At 33.2% G+C, this 23,668-nt stretch overlaps 1 protein-coding gene across 6 annotated transcripts in view; it reads right to left on the bottom strand.

Annotated features, from left to right (window-relative positions):
- RELCH (RAB11 binding and LisH domain, coiled-coil and HEAT repeat containing) overlaps positions 1–23,668 on the bottom strand; it is an 80,361-nt gene that overhangs the window by 31,253 nt on the left and 25,440 nt on the right. For all 6 annotated transcript variants that reach the window (XR_015748777.1, XR_015748778.1, XM_087961196.1 and 3 more), the window contains 8 exons: positions 16,527–16,639; positions 13,953–14,043; positions 13,512–13,583; positions 12,548–12,688; positions 11,802–11,966; positions 10,198–10,345; positions 9,167–9,323; positions 997–1,120 (listed from right to left, as the gene is read on the bottom strand). Coding sequence is in view for 4 of the 6 variants with exons in the window: in XM_087961196.1 (XP_087817322.1) it covers positions 997–1,120; positions 9,167–9,323; positions 10,198–10,345; positions 11,802–11,966; positions 12,548–12,688; positions 13,512–13,583; positions 13,953–14,043; positions 16,527–16,639 (1,011 nt within the window). In the remaining 2 variants the exon portion in view is untranslated. The remainder of the gene's footprint in view (positions 1–996; positions 1,121–9,166; positions 9,324–10,197; positions 10,346–11,801; positions 11,967–12,547; positions 12,689–13,511; positions 13,584–13,952; positions 14,044–16,526; positions 16,640–23,668) is intronic.

Below are 23,668 nucleotides of genomic sequence, written 5' to 3'. Positions count from 1 at the left end.
GACCTATCTAGGAGAAAACCATATATTTACCAACACTGACAGGGCAAGCTACTACACTGATGTTACGTAGTTGAGGAATGAAACATCTGCAAGCAAACATCAGAGTCAGAGAACCCTGAGCTACATATATTTTCTTCTAATGGTATTTTATCTCCAAAGTATTATGTCTACAACTTTGTTTTTAGAGAAACAATTTTCTCTGCAACCGGGTTCAAAACTAGGAAAAGGAAAATAAATTGAGGAATGAAACATCCGCAAGCAAACATCAAGGTCAGAGAGCCTCAAGGACTCCACAATTCAACCCTAAGCTGCATACATTTTCTTCTAATGGAATTTTACCTCCAAACTTTGTTTATAGAAAAACAGTTTTCTCTGCAACCTGATTCAAAACTAGCAAGAGGAAAATAGAAAAATGTTTTCTGTTACTGATTATTGCTTTTAGAAGTGAAGCGTTACAGTAACATATGAAATCATAGGCAATCACATTCAGAAAATTTTAAGAACATTTGTTCAGCTGCTACTGCTATTTTAGTACCATGTACTAGTACCATGTACTGAAATATTTGGCAAGCATAGCTTTTTGAAAAGCTATCCCTGCAAGGGAGAAATTATTCTGCCTTTCCTCAAAGATCTGGATAAGAATGGAAACCATTGAAAAATTCCCTATCTTTTATCTAAATGATATGTGAGCCTCTTTCACCAAGGTTGTTTAGTAGGTAGAGTATTGATGCCTTAATATGCATTTCAATTAGTGTAACCTAATCTGACAATCTAAACTTTCTGGCAAATTGCATCTATTGGATTTTAATTACCTACTTTGTGTTTAAATGGATAATTGCACAGTACAGTGGAAAAATGTGCTGGCATACACATTTTCTAATGGTGGTAAAACAAAAGCATTTAAGGTCTACATGCTACAATAGAAAGAGCATAATTAACAAGAAAAGATTATTAATAGATAAGGAAACATTAGGTAAAACCATGATAAGATTATACCTTTGTATTGGTGAAAATTTTTCCAAATGTTCGGCAAAGTCGCCAGAAAAACCTTGAGAATTCATGAACACATGCTGTTGAAGCTACATTGATTTTACCAACAATTTCAATAAGTTGAGGCAACCTGAAAAATCAAGTTTAAGATTAATGTAAGCAAGCTGATTCTTCTTCAGGAAGACTCTGCTGTTCTTGGTGTTTAGGCCCAAACAAGTTATTTTATTTTTATTTAAAATTTTAATGTGATTACAAATATAAACTTGTATTATTCAAGCTTTCTAAAATTAACTAAGATATATCACAACTCTTTTTTAAATTTTTTTTATTGGTTTTTAAAAACAAACATAAACAAAAAAAAAACATAAAACATCAAGCTGTCTTCCATAGGTGTACATACAGTGTGCCGGTTGGTTTACAAATTGTTTTGTGCTTCCATTTCGTAGTCTTCAATTACAATTACATTACATATAATCTCATATTGTCAACCAAAAACTAAATACCTTAGTATCATTATTAATCAATCATTTGACTATACTTTTATTCATTCATGTTTTACAAGATAACCATAATTTACTTAATTTATTGTATAACAGTTCATATTATCATCCCAAATCTATCCTAAAATCATTTTGTAGTTATAATAAAAAAGAAGTACATCTTTATATATTTATTATTTTCTAGAAATCTACATATTTCATTACTGTACTTTATTGTCTTAACCATTGATAGAAAAGATCCCAAATTTTATAAAATTGTTTATCCTCTTGTTCTCTAATTTCAAATGTCAATCTACTCATTTCAGCACATTCCAATATTTTCTTAATGATTTCCTCATGTGATGGTATCTTCTCATTTTTCCAGTTTTTAGCAAAAACAATCCTAGCCGCTGTTAATACATTTACAATCAGGTATTTCAAATCTTTACTATATATTTCAGGTAAAATTCCCAATAAAAATATCTCTGGTTTCAAGTCTATATGTTTTTTCGTCATTTTCTCCAACCACATGTGGATTTTAGTCCAGTATTTTTTAGCATCCGCACAAGTCCACCACATATGGTAATATGAGCCAGGTGTCTGATGACATTTCCAACATTTTTTGGATTTACTCTTGAACATTCTTGCTATTCTTGTTGGGGGGAAATGCCACCTGTAAAACATCTTATACAAATTTTTTTTATATGCTGTTGACATTGTCATTTTATAATTTTGAGACCACAATTTTTGCCATTTCTCTAAATCAATCCCATATCCAAAATTCTTCCCCCAAGCTATCATAGTTTCTTTAACTTGTTCTTCTAGTTTAATTTCTAATAGATATCCATACAATTTTTAATCACCTTTTCATCAGTACCTGTCAAAATCTTATCTAAGTCAGTCAGTTTATCATAGAAACCTTCTTTTTTAGAATCTTTATCATACCTTGAATGTATTTGCGCATATGAAAACCAATTCATCTTTATACCTTGTTCCTCTAGTTTTTGTATAGATTTAAGTTCACCCTTTTCATTCAATATTTCACCATATCTAACTGTTTGTTCCTTTTTGTATATTATAGGATACGAGAATGCTTCAATAGTCGATAACCAGATTGGAATTTTCAAATAACATTGTCTTTTAATCTTCTCCCAGTTTAACCACAGAGACTCCCGTATATAATGTCTTCTAAAATACCCCTGTGTTTTAGTTCCTTTGTACCATAAAAAAGCATGCCACCCCAACAACAAATCATGTCCTTCTTCTTTTTTCCTCATTCGGAGCATATATTGCAATCAGGAGTGTTTTCATATTATTGTCCATTATTTCCACCATTAGTATTCTTCCATCATCAGTATAAATCAATTTTGCTGGGGTGGTCTCTTTGATATATAAAACCACTCCTCTTTTCTTACATTGTGTCAAGGAAGTGAATATTTTCCCTAATTTTGGCTGTACCAACAATTGTTCATATTGTTTTTTAATATGTACTTCTTGTAGACAAATTATATCAAATTTTAATTTCTCCAATTTATGAAAAGTTTTCCTTCTTTTAACGGCTGAGTTAAGTCCATTTATATTAATTGTAATCATTTTTTTCTCTTCCATGGTTATATTTTATAATTAGGTTTGGCAGCTCTCGTAGATCTTAATACACGTTGTTCTTTGGCTTCTACCTTTCCACCTACTGCGCCTTCTTCTTTTTCAGTCGCCATTTGACAGTCCTCTTGAAATTCAATTAATGAGATCTCTTTTTCTGCCTCTTCCTCTTTCCTTCCAAAAAATTCTGTATAAAATAATTCCGCTTTCTCAATTGAGTCAGTTCTGTGTCTCTGTTCTTGCCATGTGAACATTAAACCTTCTGGAATCAGCCATCTATAATTCACCTCTTTTTAAAGTAGTATTTTAGTCAAGAATCGGTATTCTCTTCTCATCTCTCTCACTCTTCTGCGTACTTGTTTCAAGACCACAATCTCCTTGTCTTTGTATTTCAATGTTTTCTCCTTTGCCACTTGCAATATTTGCATCTTAATGGCTTTCTTTGTAAATCTAATGTGAACTTCTCTTGGTAGGCTATTTCTCATCGCATATCTTGTGAAAACTCGATAAACCTCATCTATTCCATCCATCATCTTCTCTTGAGTTATTTCCAAGGCTTCAGCCAGTATTTCTATCATTATCTCAGCTAAGTTTTGTCCTTTTTCTTCCTCTATGTTTTGAAATCTAAGATAGAATTCTGATCTATCCATCTCCCATCTCAACATGCCACTTTTATCTTGTTCAACCACCGTTAATCTATTGTCCATATCTCCAATCTTCTTGTCTCTTTGTTTATCTTCTTCAATTTTTTTGGAATCTCTCATCATACTTCAACATCATTTGTTGGATGTTCTCCACTTTTTCATCGGTTTTCCCTATTCTTTGTCTGTATTGAATGTTGTCCTCTGGATGGTGGAGAGGAAGAAGTAGAAGTTGAAGAACCAGGAGCTGTAAATTTCCTACTCATTTTAAGCAATTCAAAATCTTCAGGTTCTTCTAAACCTTAATCCAATTGTGAAATAACCAATTGTAGTTCAAAATAAAAATAGTCAAAAAAAAGCAGGCCAGTAATAATAATAAAAAAAGGAAAAAGAAGAGAAAAAAAGAGAGGACAAAATTTCTTCAAGTTCTTGTATACCTTAATCCAATCAAAAATAAGACAAAGAAAAGAGCTTAAAAAAGGAGAAAAAGAGAAAAAGGAAAAATTCTTCAGGTTCTTCAACACCTTAATCCAATTGAAAGGTCTCAGATAGAAAAAAATGCATAAAAATAAACCAAAAAAGTAGATGAAAAAAACAAAAATACCAGGGAAGGAAAAAAAATGCTTTTATTTATTTATTTTATTTATTTGATTTGTCAATTGTTTACAAGATAATAAGTATAAATGTATACATAGTTGTGAATACATGAAATGGTTACATATAAGAAAAATAAAAGAATAGGAGAAACAATAGGACAGGGACGGTAGGCACGTTGGTGCGCTTATGCACGCCCCCTACAGACCTCTTAGGAAAGGGTGAGGTCAATAGTAGACAGTCTAAGGTTAAAGTTTTTGGGGTTTGGGGAAGAAACTACAGAGTCGGGTAGAGTATTCCAGACATTGACCACTCTATTGCTGAAGTCGTATTTCCTGCAATCAAGTTTGGTGCGGTTTACTTTGAGTTTGTATCTATTGTGTGCTCTTGTGTTGTTATGGTTGAAGCTGAAGTATTCATTGACAGGTAGGACATTGCAATGTATGATTTTGTATACCATGCTTAAGTCAGACCGAAGACGGCGTAATTCAAGGTTTTCTAGTTCTAGAATTTCAAGTCTGGTGGCATAAGGTATTCTACAGCGAGTAGAGGAGTGGAGAACTCTTCTTGTGAAATATTTCTGGACTTTCTCAATTGTGCTAATATCAGATACGTAGTGTGGATTCCAGACTGATGAACTGTATTCGAGTATTGGTCTAGCAAATGTTTTGTATGCTCTGGTTAGTAGTGTGATATTACCAGAGAAAAAGCTACGTAGGATTAGGTTAACAACTCTTAATGCCTTTTTGGCTATGTAGTTGCAGTGTGCTCTAGCACTTAGATCATTAGAGGTGAGTATTCCAAGGTCCTTTACAGAGCTTGGGTCATCAACAAGATCTTGACTATTCAGCTTGTATTTTATTTTCTGATTTTTTTGCCAATATGTAAGACAGAGCATTTATTTGTTGAGATTTGAAGTTGCCATTTGTTTGACCATTCGGATACATAGTCAAGATCTTTTGAAGGGTAGCAGTATTGTCTGTGGTATTGAACAGCTTTACGTCATCAGCGAAAGAACGCAATTGCTCTTAATATGATCACAGAGGTCGTTTATGTAGAGTATGAAGAGAGTTGGTCCTAGAACACTGCCTTGGGGAACACCACTATTGACAGGTACTGGATTTGATAGGACGCTCGATTTTGACCATTTGTTGTCTGTTTGACAGGAATGCTTCTATCCAGTTATTCAGTTGTCCAGAGATACCATAGGATTTTATTTTTAGGAGTAGTTTGTCGTGTACCACTGAATCAAAGGCTTTACAGAAGTCTATGTAGATTGCGTCTATTGTTTTGCCCTGGTCGAGTTGTGTTGTCCATATGTTTTTGCAGTGTAAGAGTTGCAGATTACAGGATAGTTTTTCCTGAAACCAAATTGTTTATTGGAGAGTAGGTTATTTGTCTCTAAGTGAAGGATGATGGATTGGTTAATAATTGATTCCATGACTTTACAGGTGACGCAGCATAAGGAGATTGGCCTGTAGTTTTCAACTAGGCTTGGGTCTCCCTTTTTGAAGATGGGGATGACTGTGGCTTGTGACCATAGGTTAGGCAAGGAGCTGGTTCTGAAAGATTTTCAAAGATTATGCTTAGAGGTTTGGCTATGGCAGAGGATAGCTTTCTTAAGAAGTAGGCACATATTCCGTCCGGTCCAATAGATAGAGATGGTTTTAGGTTGCGTATTGCTTTTTCAACATTGTCTTCTGTGAAATCGATATGTATTAGATCATTGTTGTTATCTGTGATACGGCAAGGAAATATTGGGCATGATCCATTGCTGTTTACAAATACTGAGCCGAAGAATGTGTTAAAGATGTTGGCTTTAATGGTGTCGTCGTTGCAGTCTTTACCATCAGGTCCTATCAAGGAGGGATGGACCTTGAGTCTTTAGTTTGTTGTTTACAAAATTGTAAAAAGCGCGGGTGGAATTGGTGCTTAGAAGGTTTTCCTCTTGTTTAATGTGATAATTGGTGCATTCGGTCTTTATCTGGTGGCATAGATTTTTGTATCGGTTTTTGAAATTGGCAAGCGTGACCAGATTTGTTTTTCCGCCAGAGTGATCTCTTTTTGGATTGAAGTTTCCTTATTGATATGGGTAATCTGCTTTTTGTTTTGTTTTGGGAGTTGTTGTTGGTACATATAGTTTGATGACTCTTTTGACTTCAAGTAAAAATATGTTATAATGGTCTTCAACAGTATTGCATCCAGTGAATAGAGATTGCCAATCAAGGGATGAGAGATCGTTGTCTATAAGATCATAGTTGCCTTTTTGAAGTTACAATAGGGGATTACATCATTGTGGTGATTTTTGTGTGGATGTATGTTGAGACAAAAGTCGATCATATTGTGGTCACTACTGGAAAAGGGTTCTTTAGATTGTATTCCGTAGATTAGGTTCAAACTGTTGCAAAAGATGAGATCGAGGCAGTTGTTTAGTCTAGTGTTGTTGGTTACTAGTTGTTCCAGTCCCAGATTTGTAATAGCATTGTAGAAGGTTGTGTGTATGATTTCAGTTGTACAATCATTTAGGGTCCAGTTAATATGAGGTAGATTGAAATCACCAAGAAGGATAAAAGGGTATGGGCAGGATGCAGCCCATGTTAGTAATGTATTTAGCTTGTTTACATGTTCGATGTCATAATCAGGTGCTCTGTAACATAGTAAGAATCGAATTGTGATATTTGAGGATAGTTCACAGATGATGGTTTCAGGAAGGGCAAACTCCTGGGTAACTTGGATATTTTTAGATGTAAGGATTTTTATAGAATATAGCAACTCCACCTTTAAGGCTTTTAAGGCTTTCCCTTTAAAATAAAAAGCAAACGTAGAGGTTGGACTTCCAAAAAAAAAAAGAAGAGAGAAAAACAAAGGCAAGCTCCAACCCAAACAGTTATTACAAAGGAGATTTAAAAAAATGCAATAAAGCTGGTGAGGAGGGATAACACAACTTACGAAAAATAAAAAGAGCACACTACACTTTATTTAATTATCCAAGGATTTATTATAGCTCTCTTCTCCAAAAACTTATCACCTTTTCCCCCCTACATTTCAACACCAGACTCCAGCTGTTGATAGAATCCCAGAAGAGCACCTGCAATAATACTCTCTCATGCTCTTCCCTCTATCTTATCAAATAGCAATGTACTTGAAAAAGAGTCTCAGTTCTTTCCTTCTCAGCTTTGTCTGGTCACAGGGAAAAAAAATATTTTCAAGCCTCTAGTTGGCAGTGTTACAAAGTTTCTTTGCTCTCACTTTCCCCCTCCTTTTCCGAGCAGAATATAATGGGAGTTAATAAAAAGAAGAAAAAAAAGATATATATATATTTAAAAATGAATTAACTAAAGGAAGCCTCTAGCCTAAAATATTACAAGTCAAAAAGGAGAAGAAAATAAATAAATAGATATGAACAAGAAAACCAGTCCAGTTCCAAAATACAAGATCGTATAAAAAAAATCCAAAAATGAGAAAAAAACCCCAAAGCATTACTTTGACACTCCTGTTTAAAATCGCCGCTTAGTCACTTCTGTCAAAACTTTTACAGATTCTTTCTTTCCTTTAGGGTGTCCTTTCAGATCTTAGAGTAAAAAAAAAAGTTCTCATCAAACCGGCACACTTTCTCTTTCTGCTCTCTTCCGTTTCAGAGCTGTCCCAACTTCAGCAGCTTTAATGACTGCCTCTTTGCCGCTGGCAAGAAGAGCTTCTCCTGGATCTACCAGGGACTTTGCGGTGTCCCTGGGATCGACAGGATGCGCTCTTCACTTTCACCGTCTCTTCGGGACGGTTTAGGCCCAATTGGATCATCCAGGAGCAAAGATATCGGCAGCGATCTCAGACCTCCAAGATCGCATGCCGTATCGTCGCGACGCCAGCTCCCCCCAAGATATATCACAACTCTTAATGACAACATTTTGTATACATTTTTGCATACAACCATAATGGAATCTGGAAATTCCGGCATTAGTGACAATGGTTGTAAGCTGAGACACCTATATGACCAATCCAATTAAGTGAATGCTCTGGTTGTAAAGTGAATAACACAATCGTTAAGCAAATCCATTCTTTTCTATTATAAAATATTATAAATTGAAGTCATGTGACTATGGAATGTTGTAACTGGCTGTAAATGTGAACCAGTTGCCAAACAACTCAAATGCAGTCATATGAACTCCAGAAGGGAACTCCAGAATGGCTATAAAAACCTTTTGGGGAGCCTTTGAATTTTTACTAAGTGGCTCGTCATTAAGCAAGCACTACCTGTAGTTCATGATAACATTACAGGGCAACGCACATCACCAGGAGTCAACTATGAGAATGTGATCAATACTAAACAGACTGTCAGCTTTTTGGTCAGCCTGAATTCCAGCTATGGGCCTGTCAGCATTTTGGTCAGCCCGAAATCTAGCTATGGGCCTGTGCAGCATATTTTCTGCATGGTATTTTAAATTTTATTTTAATATTTTAAATTTAAAATATTTTAATTTTTAAATATATTTTAAATTTATATATTTTAATTTAAAATGTTCTGAGTTCAGAATTGTTAAGTTTGAAACTGAGTATGAGAATACTAAGTGTTCTAGCCATTCCGGAAACATCCACAGCTTTAAACATTAATTTAAAATTTAGTTTGCAGCATTTCTAGAATGGTCAGAACAGTGTTGAAAAATGTCTAGCAATGTTGAGACACCTAATCTGAATCTAAAAGTAATGTTTCTGAATTAAGAGGTTTAAATATGAAAAAGTTTTGCATGCTACCTGTAGTCATCTGAAAATGCTGAAACAGATTATAGTGTAAATTTTGAAAGATAGACATTAAAAATATTATTTAAAAACAAAATTATCAAATGGAACAAAACAAGGAGAACTCACAGTTGATTGACAACCCATAGTAAGGTATCCCATCCTGTGGTACCCTCATGTTCTAACTGGTAATCATAAAGCTGCAACAATACAGCTAGTTGTTCACGACTTCCGATTATAGTGGCCACATCCTGTAGAGGTGATACAGGTCTTGGGAACCTTGTTACTGAAAGCAAACAACCAAAATATTTATAATTAAAAAATAAAACAGGCTTTAGTTAAATTGATAATTAAAATAAATCCAGGACACAAGAAACAATATTTATATTGTAACTGAGAAAATCACATGTACGTGTCCATGCAATCTCTAGAAATGAGCGCAAAAATTTATCTTCTGATAACATTGGAACAAGGTAACTTTTATTGTCACTTCTCTATCTACACAATGGCACACATTAAAAGGAAATTCCAATGCCTGCTCTCAAAGAATACACACACACACTCTGTATATACACATACACATATACTGTATGTGTGTGTGTGTGCGTGTGTGTGTGTGTGTGTGTGTGTATGGCATTCAGCTTTGTTCGGGTATTTTCCCACGTCATTGCAGTTGTGCTTTTAAAATTGTAGCAATGTTTCAGCAGAATCTCATCTGCCATCATCAGGCTTCTGTATAGTGTTCATCTGTATACAGAAGCCTGATGATGGATTCTGCTGAAACGTTGCTACAACTTTAAAAGCACAACTGCAATGACGTGGGAAAATACCCGAACAAAGCTGAATGCCATACATGTAAGTACCCGCGAAAACTTAAGAAAACAAATACACACACACACACACAAATACTGTATATGTGTGTGTGTATATATACATATGTACATATATATACACACATACACACACACACGCAAATATATATTATATCATATAAATATAAAAAACATATTATTTCCCAAAGAAGCATTAAACTAAACAGAAACAAAAATGTCTAAACTAAACAGAAACAAAAATGGTTGAACAACTCCAACAACCACACCAGCATTTCTATGGTATCTTATTTCTAAATAAAGCTTTACAGAAAATACTGAAGCAGGTACCTTCTATATGTGGGACTTCTCCCTGAAGCTTAGCTTTGTTTGTAAAGGGGGCATCTTGCAACACCAATGCAAAAAGAGAAGGTATCAAGGATTGTAAAGCAGAAAGATACATGTGGAGTTTATGTTCATCCAGTCCATGTTCACTTTCCTGTAACATATGCCAGAAATCTAAATTACAACTTTTTTTTTTTACTACATAGCCACTCAACAGCATTTCCTAAAAAGCATGTGTGTGTGTGTGTGAGAGAGAGAGAGAGAGAGAATGTATATGTATAGTTGATCAGTCAGACCTTTATTATGATTAATAACCAGAACTCCACTTAAAGAAGGTAAAAATGAAAAGTAACAAAAGAAGATAAAAATAATCAATACAACTTGTATTGTTTCTAAAACCAAAATAGATTTTACAAACAATACAAGAAATTTTGACTATGTTCAAAGAAATTCAACCATACTGATTTGCTAACAACCGTATAAAAAATAAACTGAATGACCTGGAAATTTAGTCATTAGGGAAAATATAAAATGTAGACATGTGTTTTTATAAAATGGGAAGCACAATATAAGGATCATATTTTCAACTGCCATGTAGTTAGGACGCTCGTTTGATAAACCAGGCAAGCACAGATTTGAGACCCGAGTGCTGCACAGCACGGTAGGTTATGTGGTTAGGTATGTGCTGGGTTAACAATTGGCAAGCATGCATTTGACGACCCAAGTGCTGCTGCATGGCGGAGTGAGCTCCTCTCAATTCATTCCAGTTGTTGCTGACCTAGCAGTTTTAAAGTGAGTAATCACAAGTAGATAGATAGGTACCACTTTGGTGGGCATATTAACAGGATCATGAAAGGAGCCCCAAACCAGGCATCCCCTGGGCAATGGTGATGTGGCAAATTCTTTTATTCCAGAAGTGTCTCAGTGCTTCCAACAAGAAAGCAGCAGCAGTTTTCAACTTCCCCTTTGCCACAAGGACAGAATCTTAAAAGAATAACAGATTTTCCTGAATTTCCTTCATGGATAGCTATTGCAAGTGTGTCAAAATGACATGACTGTTTTTCACATTTATGAGTGTTGCAACAACTCCATGGTCATGTGATCAAAATGTGGATGCTTGGCAATGGTATGTATTTACTGTATGACAGTTGCAGTGTCCCAGGGTCATGTGACCATTTTGTGACTTTATGACAAGCAAAGTCAATGAAGAAGCCAGATTCACTTAACAACTATGTTACTAACTTAACAATTGCAGTGATTCACTAACAACTAAGGTAAGAAGGGTTGTGAATTAGAGCAAAACTCACTTGACAATTACCCTGCTAACAGAAATGTTGGGCTCAATTGTGATCGTAAGTTGAGGACTACCTGTATTTATATTTCCACTACTTTTACATACATCCCAAATTACAGTAAATTTAAATAGGCAACTCAAAGGTCTTAAGATAAATGTTTAGCAGAATAATAAGGAAGATGGACGATGGTCCTGTTCACAACCAAATATATCAATACATCTTTGCCTTGAAGTAAAAGGCACCAAAACTATTTGGTTTATATTAAAACTTCGTCTTTCACAAATGATAAATTTTTTATATATTTTATATATTTACCTTGAGTAATTTTTCAATTTTACTAAGCAATGTAGGTATAAGATGCAACTGTAAATTTCCTAATTCTGTAGTCCAAGCAGCATAAGCTGGTAAGAATACTTGATGAGTTGCACTAACCACTCGTTCTGAGGGATCACCCAATGCTGAGAGTAATAGTTCAAATCCCTGGCAATACATGGAAAAACACATGTATGAATGTTACTTAGTTTAAATACATAACATAATGAAATACCAGTAGAATTTTATGTACATTTTAGTAGGCTTAATTATAATTCTATTGAGATTCTGCAACTCTAGGTTGTGGCCTTTCCAAATAGAAAAACAGCAGGAATAAACAAAAAGCAGAAATAAGAAATCTGATCACTCCGCACCTTCACAATCACAACTAGACTCTCTGAAACAGCAAAACAGAAAAGGGGTCAATAGAAAATGTTTTGATTTAAGATTTTATGTTAAACTGTGTAAAATGTATTTTTTTTTTCTTTTTAAAGGAAAAACAGCAAAACAAGAAAAAGTGAATACTTGTTTTAAATTTCTAAAATTACAGAGTAAATATGATTTATATGGTAAGAAAATGAGGAACATCATTCATATAAAAAGTGCACAAGCATTCTAGATACTGATGACTCTGAATAATTTAAGTAATGAAGGTTATTCAGTAATTGTACAAAATACTTTACCCTGGATCACTGTAAACAATATATTTCATATGCTTGTACTCATATACATATAATCAGGCACAATACCTGCTGGTATTTGTCTGGATCATCAATGTATCCCATGATGATACCAAGACTTTTGATTACAGCTTCTCGTACCAAATCTGCTTTATCTTCCATTAGCATCTGCTGTAGCATGGAAAGAACCAATGAACTACGAATTTCTTTCTGAAAATAAATAGTAACCTGGTATTAGCCAGCACTGCATACTTCAAAACTGCAAAGGCCAATTAGTAGCAAGATAGCTTTTAGTCAAAAATTAGCTACAGGAAAATGGCAAGACTTCAAGAGGATGATTATTAAAGTTATCATATGTTCACCACTCTGTTGTTTCAGATGGTTGGTGGAATAAAAACATGCCACTTAAGGAACCCTCTGACTCAATACTCTTTTATTTAGTTTTACTTTAAAAAAAAGATTTGCTGTTTGTTTGTTTTTGCAGCTCCTGAAAAGTGCTTACATCTTGGTTTATATTACATTTTTTATTTTATTTTAGGAAAGGGTACTTTACAAGTAAAGCATGATTTTAAAAAAATATGTTAGATGGTTTTAAAACCTTTTTTTTTTAAATGAAAGATTTAAAAAGTTTTAAATAAAAGAAAATGAACCTGATTCGGCCATGAAGTCTTGGTTAAATATAAAAAAATGCAACTGCCAATAAAATATAAATGATAATTTATATTTATATTTTATTGGCAAGTACTCAAAACTTTCTGAATTCCTTCCGGTTTTGGTAGTATAATTTGGGGAGGATATAAAAATGAAATACTGGGATTTGGCACAAGAATACTATAGATTACTTAATTTTTATAATAGACCATGTTGTTTTTACTTGAACCTAACAATAAGCCAGGAAATATGATAACACTACTACAAAGCTCTTCCTTGAATCTCACTGGATTTTGGTTGTAGACCACAGCTTTAATCTCTGGACAATATATATTCAATTTAAAGAAGTAACAACAACAACAACTGCATATAGAACTCTTACAGGAAGATATGGTGCCAATGCTCCACAAGACTCTGCTACTAATAGCCGCCTTTCTGGATATTTGTGATTGATCTGTGGGAGACAATTTTTTTTCATTAATATTTGTTAACATTTACTCCTGTAATTTGGCTACAATATTTTTTTTATAAATCCCGTATTATAAAGTGAACAATAAGAAGTTTCATTTTAGTAACTTCTTCAATTATCTTCTATTTACAGACTGAACAGAAAATTTCCTTGATTTTCACAGAAAAGGTATATCTGACTTTTTTACTTGAGAAATGGTCTATTCAGATTCTGATTCAAACTCTTCTTGATTTTTGTTAGCCTGGAATTTGTTCTGGCAGATTTATATTTCACCATATGTGATTTTAAAATGCTACTGATCGTATTATTATGGCTGGGAAAATATGATTTTATAGTTAATTAAATGCAAAATACCTGCTCCCAACACTGTGGCAAGAGTTCAGCTTCTACACGTGTAGGTCCAACATGCTGTGCAAATGCTACACACCCAGTCAAAATCATTTGCCTAGTAAAAAAAAAAAGAAACAAGCCTATTATGAAAAAAACATGCTAGTGTAACCTGCAAACATTTAGCAAACAGCAGATGCACCATCTGAAAGAATAACTAAGATAATTGAACCAGATGGCTCTTTTACTCACAGCCAGTCAACAATTGATAACACGAATAACTTTCAAAGACAAGCTCTTTTAAAAAGTATATTTTTCTTTATTTCTGCCGGAAATGCACACTTTTATCTTGTTTTTGTATACAATGGAATTGACTTTACAAGTAGTCCTTGTTTAGCGATTGTATCATTTAGCAACCATTCACATTACCATGGTGATGAAAAAGTAATTTTATGGCAGTCAATGCAATTATAAGCTTCTCAGGCCTGGAAAGCAAACTTGAAGTAATATCATAGTCATAATTCCATTTAGGGACCTTTTTGCTTAATGATTGAGTTACTGGCCCCAATGTGATAGATAAATGAGGACTACCTGTAGAAAAATGCTGCTCATATTTTGGAAAACAAAATAAATGCAGTTATGGTTTTTCATAAGTGAATATATAAAATATACACACTGTAAGAAAAATGCTGTAGATAAAACGATCCACAATGTGAATATATACTATAGCAGAATGAAGTCTAGATAATTTATATTGTGCAAAATTAAATATATACTTTATGTAAGTTATAAATTGAAAAAAAGTGAGAGGGAAAGAAAAAATATAGATCTTTTATTAATATATGTAAACACTTCAAAATGCTCAGAACTGTTTATCCTGTTATATAATCAGAAGATTTGGTTTACTGTACTGCTGATTTGTTTGAATAAGGAATATTTGGTTAATATCTCCTGTATATCAAATTGGCAACATATAGCTAAACATTTATTTTTCTATGAAACTGAATCTTACACTATATTTAATTTTAAACATGTTTTTAAGAAATGTAACTACCCACTACCTACCATTCAATACAGGGGTAGAAATAGTCTTCTAAGGTTTATAAAGATGTCAGTTCCTCAATTAGCACTGCATCATCTCCCTTCAAAAATTAAATTCTGCTTGAAGAATCTGCAGTTTGCTCTAAGTCTGTGCTGCAAAGCCAAGATAACTTCTCAGATAATTTGATTTTTTAATATTTTTCTAAGGACAGTCTCATGAGACACAACCTGATGATTAGAGCTTGACAATTACTTTTTTTGTTATGTTACTTCCCCAAGGCAATATCCAGGAGTGGATTCAAAGTTTGAGGATTAGTCATAAACCTATTTACTATAAGTTTTCTGAACAGGGAATGGATATATAGTATTTATTTCAAATCAATCCATGGTAGATTTATGATTGCTCAGTAATATTATACTATGAACTATTTGAAATTTCAAATAAATTGTGAATATAAGAACAGTAGCTAAAAATAAGGCAAAATAGATGGAAAATACCTAAACATTTTTAAAAATATATACTCAAGTGGTTTATACAAGAGAGATCATTTGAAGAAATCAAAACAAGTTTTAAAAATAAACTATTTTGAAATAAAGAGATTAGATTTCAGGAGAACTGAATGAAAAGTGGCCTATTTATGTGGCCACGTAGTACTGAACAGGGCAAACTTTTTTTTTATAACTCAATGCTATTATGAAATTAAATAAAAACTTACTTTTTTCAAAGTGGGCAAACATAAGTGTTATTTTGTCATAAGGCAGGGTTAGATGGCTGATCAGATAAAGTGCAGCAATTTATTTTTTTTGTTTTTATAATCAGGGATAGCTCCTTGTAGAATTTCCCCTCAGATATCAAAACAATTCAGACAATAATCCATTGGAAATAATATGCACCCATTCCTCAGTCCTTTTTTCTTTCTTTTTACAATCTTAAAATTGTTAATTCTGGGTAGCATTGGGATGGCTAAATGGAGCTGAGTGTTCACTGGCCTTCCTGATGCCTATGTGGAGTTCACAGCAGGTATCTTCTCTTTGCGCTCTGAGAGAGAAGCATCTGCTGCTATCTTGGATTGAACTTTCAACCTTCCAAGTGGGAGGTTAGTGTCTTTACCACTAGGCCACCACATCGCTCCTATTCCTCAGTCCTAAATGCTGAATATATCAAGGGAGTAAAGATTATTAGGAACTTATACAGACATAAGTTTTTTTAATCTGTTTGTCTATACCAGGGCTGTCAAACTTGCATCGTCACGGCAGCATAACCTGACATATCAGGACTGTTTTTCCTTTGCTAAACTAGGCATGGGTGTGGCCAGCGCATGACGCATCTGGCCCATGGGCCACAAGTTTGACAGCCGTGGTCTATACTGATGCTATGAATATTATGTTGCCACTTAGGACATTGCTGAAAAATGCTTATATTACCTTTGACAATTTATATAGCTACAATATTTAAATCAGGCTAGAAACTTATTGAGAGAAAATCTGCAATAAATAAGTAACCCCTGACTTAAAAAGAAGTCTGAAAGAGAAAGCCTCCTGCTAATATAAAGCACACACCTTTGCTCATCATCTGGCCTTTTGATCAAGTTGAACAGTATGTGTAGGAGTTGATCTCTTTCTTTAGGTTCAGGATGGAGGCAAGCTGTACACAGAATGAGTGGAATCAACTCCTAAAAAGAGTGCGAGTAGGAAGGAAAGCAAAAGCTATCAAGTGATGTTAAAGAACATAGAAGAAACATTTAAAACTCTAAAGAGTAATACAATTATTTCACATATTTAATTCATTATCAACACAATTTATTTGCGCACAAGCATCTTATGAACTCAGAAAACATTGTCCATATACATTATAGCTGTAAGTTCTAGTATCTGAACAATCTTGTCTTAATCCATGTTTCCTTACTTGAAACTGAAGGAAAAAAAGTGGTTTAAACCACTGTAAATGAGATTGAGTATAAGATTAACTTCTCATTATGTTGATTGCCATACAATAAACTTAATTCATTTTTATTTTGATACATTTTATATAAGACATCTTTATAGCAAAAAGGACTTTATGCCTATTTACAGAAGTTCAATCTGATTTGCAAGCAATTTATATTCGAATTCTGATATTTTAACTACTTCACATATTTGTGCTACTATACAATATGCCTTCCAAATCAGGAAAAATTTCAAAGAAAATTGGTATAATTCAGAAATGTTTCATTTGCCTAGTTCTTGATTATTATTATTTTTGGCAATGTCACTATCAATCAGATATATAAAGGATCATTCTACTGCTGTTAAAAGAAATACTGTATATTTGTTTACATGGAAGTACATACACTTCACTAAACTATGGTTAAGTCTATAAAAAATCTCTTTCTATATAGATAGCTTTTCAATTTTCAATATGTCTAAATCAGATGGTACAGATTCCCAAAGGCAGCTGTGACTTTAAAAAAAACCTCTTTCCTTGATCTTTATGTCCAAACTAGACATTTTCAACAATACCCCAAGTTAGTAAAACTTTAATAAGATGAATAGAACAAAAAGTGTTTCCTTAAATCTTTAAACAATGAAAGATTATCTGAATAGACTACTTTAAATTCCACATATTCTCTGCAACTCATTAACAAAAACAAACAACCACTCCAAACATAAGACTCAGATTTTAGAATACTAAGAAATTAAAATATATCCCAATTTATTCCAAGTCTGGAGAGTACATGTAGCAATAGAGCAATATTTCAGTATGGTAAAATTGGATGCTCAAGTTTCTCCTTCAGAAAAAATGGTATTATGAATTCAAACATTCCTTTATGTTTTTGGTTTATATAGCTTAGGAAACATATAAGTTTAGCATCAAATTGTGGGAATCAAAGTTGTAGACATAGGCTGTAAATTATACATAGTGATTTCTTATGTTGGCTATGTAATGAGACAAAATATTAATAAGAGTTAAAGTCCAAACCCTTCTGGGGGATATTTGATTGCTTATCTCTTGAATCAGTAATTTTATAATTACGTATTAGATTCTGTCCACATCAAAGTATTTATTCTCATAAATGGTAAGAAAATACAATGTAAAAGCAGTCAGACTTTATCGGTTTTCTCAGTTGACTAGCACTGAACCTCACTATACTGCCTTTCAATAATAAAAAATATAAAATTATCTTGAAAGACAAGAAGACTAACTACATGAAAAATTTGGAAACAAACTTTATTAATAAAAGAAAAGCTACAAGACAGAGTTGAGCTTCTTTATGTTTATTGCAGTTTCTATTATCATGACATTTCTTCTTCCATTCCAATCTAATTATATAACTTAATATCAAATGATGTTGAGTGTATGAAAAAAGGCTCTATTTTTGCTTGCTTCAGAATTCAAGTCTTTCTCAGCTTCAGTAATCTTGCATTTAATTGGGTCAAACTACCGAAAGAGGTTAATAGGCAAAATACCACCCCATTTTAAAAGTCTGAATCAATATAATAAATTCTTTGAATCGTCTAAAGAAATGAGTATTTTTATAGAATATTATTCCAAGGAATGCAATGCAAAACATTATTGTTGTAAAAGTCTCTCCAAGAAACTCTAGTTTCCAAAAGGAGAAATCCAAAATGAAAAAATTGTTTACAAATAAAATAAAAATGACCAAAGAATGGAGAATGTCTTGGCTGAAGAGTGGATTAAGAGTGGACCCTGAAAGTGGATTAAGATTTTTCTCAACAAAACAATTACCTAACTAAAATAAACACTCTAAACAATTTCCGTATCTCTAAGAATACATATTATTTTTCAAATACATTATAAGAATATACATAAAGAAGGATATATAAAGGTAATGTAAACATAATTAAGTATGAAAAGAACATTTAGTATTTTTGAAAGTCTCTTGAAATAGACTTGATGAATGGAGAAAATTTCACTAGTTTTGTAACAGAAAAAGATGAGACTATATTTACAAGATAGATCCTAAATATGACAAAACAAGGTCAGGAAATATCTGTTTTGCTAAGTGGAGTCACATCTTGATGCAAGACTGCATAGCAATTGCACAAGGACATATACAATATTAATCTCATGATATACAACTGGGAAGAATTTTAGATTTAATTGATATTTAATTTAGTTAATTCAAAAACTCTATTTGATCACGTTATCTGAATATCCAATGAAGTTGTGGGGTGCAAAATCATTTATAGTTGTTTTTTTACACATACACACTTTGTATGTTTACATATTTTTGAATATGTAAAAATATTTAATATTTTGAAATATCAGAGGAGAAGTACCGTAATCCTGAACACATATGTAGTAGTATTAATCCTCTTTACAAGTTTGCTGGAATTATGTAACATTAAATAAATAAAAAGAAAGCAATATTCCTTTTTCTTTACATACAATTTAAGAGTTGTGATTTCAACTGATAAGTCAATATCAAACCTTGAGGTTTTTAAAAGAAAATTTGTAGAGCTATTGGCTAGAATTTTTTAAAAAGTCATAATTCCTAATTTTCACAGTGAACAGAAAAATCAAGTGAAATTAAATTTTGGATTGTCTTTGGCTAGTAATAGGAATATAGTTTTATATAACAGGCACTTCCTTGTTGCCCCACTTAATATTACCATGGCCTTGCATTGCCTGTAAACAGTCAGTGCTATTGAATACAAAACTGTGTTGTCATTATACATAAATATTACTGACATACAACTATATACTAGCGTAAACATGAATACATTCCATGTCTTCTGTCCACACAGAAAAAATCAGGACAAATATTTATTTCATGTTTATTCAACATTATGTAATAAGAAGGCTTATCAAATCTTGGATCGGAAAACTTGTCAAGATGAAGGTCCTCTTCAATATTCTGCAATGAAGTAGAATATTGTAATAAAAAAAGAAACCATTCAGGTGACTTTAAAAACAAAGTCTATAATGGCATTGTGGAATAATAATGAATTCGTCATACAAAAAGATGTATGGCGAATATATGGATTCAGATATTAGTAAATGATTTTTAAAGTAAAACAATTACTTGCACTTCCTATATTTCTTTTTAATTAAATATTTTTGTTCTTATCCCCACAAGAATACATGTGTAAAATAATCATTACTTGAACTTCCTATATTTTGTACTTCCCTAATTAAATAATTCTGTTCCCATTCCTACAAGAATAGATGTATATGAATTGCTTCAATAGGACTATACTCTGAATTTGATTAAGTGGGCTAAAGATTATAAAAGTTGTATTATTCTGCTTCAAGATCTCTAAATAAATAAATAAACAATACAAATTTCAGGATAGAAGATGATAGGGATATTTATGTAACTAGAATGGAGGCAGTGAATGAAAACTTTTATTGGGTTAAAGGGGATTGGAAAAAAACTCCAGTTAGAGAGGATTTTTAATCTTAATCTATATAACATATTAGTTACCCTACATTAAAACACCAACATTTTGGTTGTAATTAGTTATCCAAGATTTAATACTGCACACAGCATTACTAAAAGTGTCTGTATGTAAGATTTAGAGAAGAAAAATCTGGAATATTAATTAAGGAGCATAAGTATATGATACTGAAAATTGCATTTTATAAAAGTATTAAACTAAGAAACTACATACTTAGAAAGCAGAAACAGTTCAGAAAGTATTCCACCAGAAGAGGCACATTCAAAAAGAAATCAGTATTAAATAGCATGATAATATCGGTCAGTAACTCTAAGGAAGATTATTAGATTCTAGACAGTGGTTAGATGTTTATTATATTTGTGATAAATTAGTAGTCAAACTTCCAATAAACCATTTCTTTAAATCATTTGACAATGAACATGATCTTGGAAGTATATTTATTGTTATTTTCTAGAAAGGAGAATGGATATTTAAATATGGGTTTTAGAGTAGTTTGAAAATATAAACAAATAATAAAAAGTTGAAGGAAATTACTACTTTGACGGTTAAAAACAATATTCAGCAGAATAATAGCTGAAATATTTGTTGAATTTTTAATTCTGAGGTTCTACTTAGCTTTTATTATGTGGAATTTTTAATGGTCATATAAACAGCAAATCTCCATTCTACAAATTGATTCTGAAACTTTCAAAATGGATTAGTCTATTTAGGTATGTAGAATTATGCAGACTTTTTAATTAAATGTATTAAGTCTTTTGAAAATAGCTCTGAGATTCTATTTTCCCTTCAATTGAAAAATATTACTGGATGAGATCAGTAACATAACAAGGTATCAGTCTATTATCTTTTGCAAGGTTCTTTCATGCTATCTAGATTGGTTGATATGGGGCAGATACAAGGCTGATGCTTTTACCTTGCAGAAAGCTGGATACTGACTCTGTTGGAATTAGTTGTGTGTCCACGTCCATTGGTCATATTCTTTCATGCATATTATAGGATTGGAGAGTTCTCTGCATCGCTGCATCAGTGCTTCTAAACTTCCTTCTATCAATGGGAGTGGAGAAACAATGAGAAACCTTCTTGAATGTCCTAATGCATGTTGCATGTTTAGTCAATGAAGGGGAAAGGAAAGGAATGACAGAAGCAGAAGGACAAGAGGGTTTACTGAATGGGAAGTAATGCGGAAAGAACTCAAATGCTATATATGGACTCCCTACACTTGAAGATCTCTTAGATTTTTTTTAACTTGAGAACTCTTCCAGTAAAAGAGAGAATATAGCTGCCTTTAGTGTGCTGAACTCTTACGCACACTTACCTGGAATTGATTTCCACTGCCTTATTTCTTAGTGAATCAAGAGGTGCAAGAATGTCTAATCTTATAAGAAGAATACAGATCAAATTCTTCTGAACTTAAGGATTTGGCTGGAGGCTATTCCTAAGATTCAAGGTATATAATTACTGTGCATATGCATGATTACTATGTTAACAAGATTGCCATAAAAAAAAGACACGTCCAAAGTGCTAGCTAAATTTACTTCCAGAAGAAAAAGAATGAGAAATAATCTGCCCATGAAAACTGCAGCATGTGATCAATACCAAGGAAAGAGGCTTCCACTTTTATAAATAAAGTGATTCTAGCCTGTTGGGAAGTTATACCATGTGTGCCAATAAAATATACATTTTAAAACTTGCCTATTGCCTATTGTGGCATCTTTCACAGACATACCCTGATCATTTACTTCTATTTTTAAATGATAACGTATTACTTAATATATATTTTTCTGCCCAAAGAGGTAAAAGCATAATCCCAAAGTTCTCAAGCTATAATTCATGACTCTAAGGTGATGAAACTACATGCATAGGTTGGAGGACAATATTTTTCAACCCTAGTCAGGCATGCCAAAGCAAAGTGTAAGCACTTTATGTAAGCACTGTCGAAGCCTGCCCCAGCTTTGCCTGGCTATACCCATAGGAGGCTTGCAAAACAAAAGAACAAGCAAAGCGCAGAACAAGTTTTGACAGTATTTTTACTTTACTTAAGCAAAGCCTAGAGTGAGTTCGGAATGTTAGCTTGAACTATAGGTCTTACAATAAAATGTTTGAAGACTTATATGCATTAGTGAAGTTCAATTTATTTGTCCTGTATTTTAAGTTTTTAGTATTTCAGAATTAAAAAAAATATTCAGTTATAAATGAAAAAGAAAGATGGCTGAGCTATCAGTACTGCTGAAAAACTTAACATAAGCCAAGGCAGTACAAGGAAATGTCTTTTAGTAAAAGGATTATTTCTTATCCAACCCTAACCTCAATCATGATAGGATGCCATAAATTCATTGACCATTTTAGGGAAAGTTAACTCATTTTCTTGTAAAAAAAATGGTGCCATCAAATGATATTCTCTTTTCTTCCTGCAACGCTGTCCCAATGCCAGTAGATTAAGAGTTGGTCAAACAACTTTTTTTCCCCACCGAATTCAGGATTTCTACAAAAATTGACTATGTAATTTGTTATAATTCTATTACAAAATTTTGGCTAACGTCCAATGAATTGTATAGCTATTTCTGCACATCCAGTGGGAGTTTAAACTTTAATTTCCTGATAGTACTGCTCTTAGTTGTGTGACAAATAGTTTTTGAAACTGAATAGGCTTTTACAAGTAGGTTATAAGAATATCATAGGAAATTGAAAGCAACTAAAGACTCATAAAGTTGTTGATGACAAATTATACACTCTAAGACAGAGTTCTCCAACCTTTCTGGGTTGGCGGTCCGGAGGGGGGGAGGGATAGGCACCTTTACACTCACACACGCAAACAGGCGTGAGTGTGCACGCAGCATGTGCAGTGATACTAGCGCCTACACATTTGTGGAGACACTAGCATTCGTGGTGGGGGGTGCACACCCACACATGAGCGTCCGCTGGCCAGCTGCTCACGCGGCCCAGTGGCCAACAGGCCATGGCCCATGGTTTGGGAGGCCCTACTCTAAATAAAAAAAATGCCTTATGACCAAATTGGGCAAACTGCATTTTTGGATTATAGCTAATTCTTGACTTATGACCAATGGAATCCCCAAAAGCTATTTAAGATCTGAGTTTTGAAGTTCCAATGTCAACTTCCCTGCAGTCACATGTTCACATTTTGGGAGCTTGGCAACAGGTCCATATTTATGGTCATTTGCAGCACCCCAGTTTTGTGCCTGAGTTTTATGATGGTTTTACTGCAAACTGATGTTTACTTCCAGTTTCCAGCAAAATCTGCCCCATAGGTAACAATGTGCTCATTTATTTCCTGTGATGTT

This window comes from Notechis scutatus, chromosome 3, assembly GCF_049901735.1.
Source record: "Notechis scutatus isolate UNSWTSFEM ecotype Mainland chromosome 3, rNotScu1.2, whole genome shotgun sequence".
In the NCBI taxonomy this organism is placed as follows: domain Eukaryota; kingdom Metazoa; phylum Chordata; class Lepidosauria; order Squamata; family Elapidae; genus Notechis; species Notechis scutatus.
Note: the sequence above shows the minus strand (reverse complement) of the source record. Positions and strands in the feature narration are given on the sequence as shown.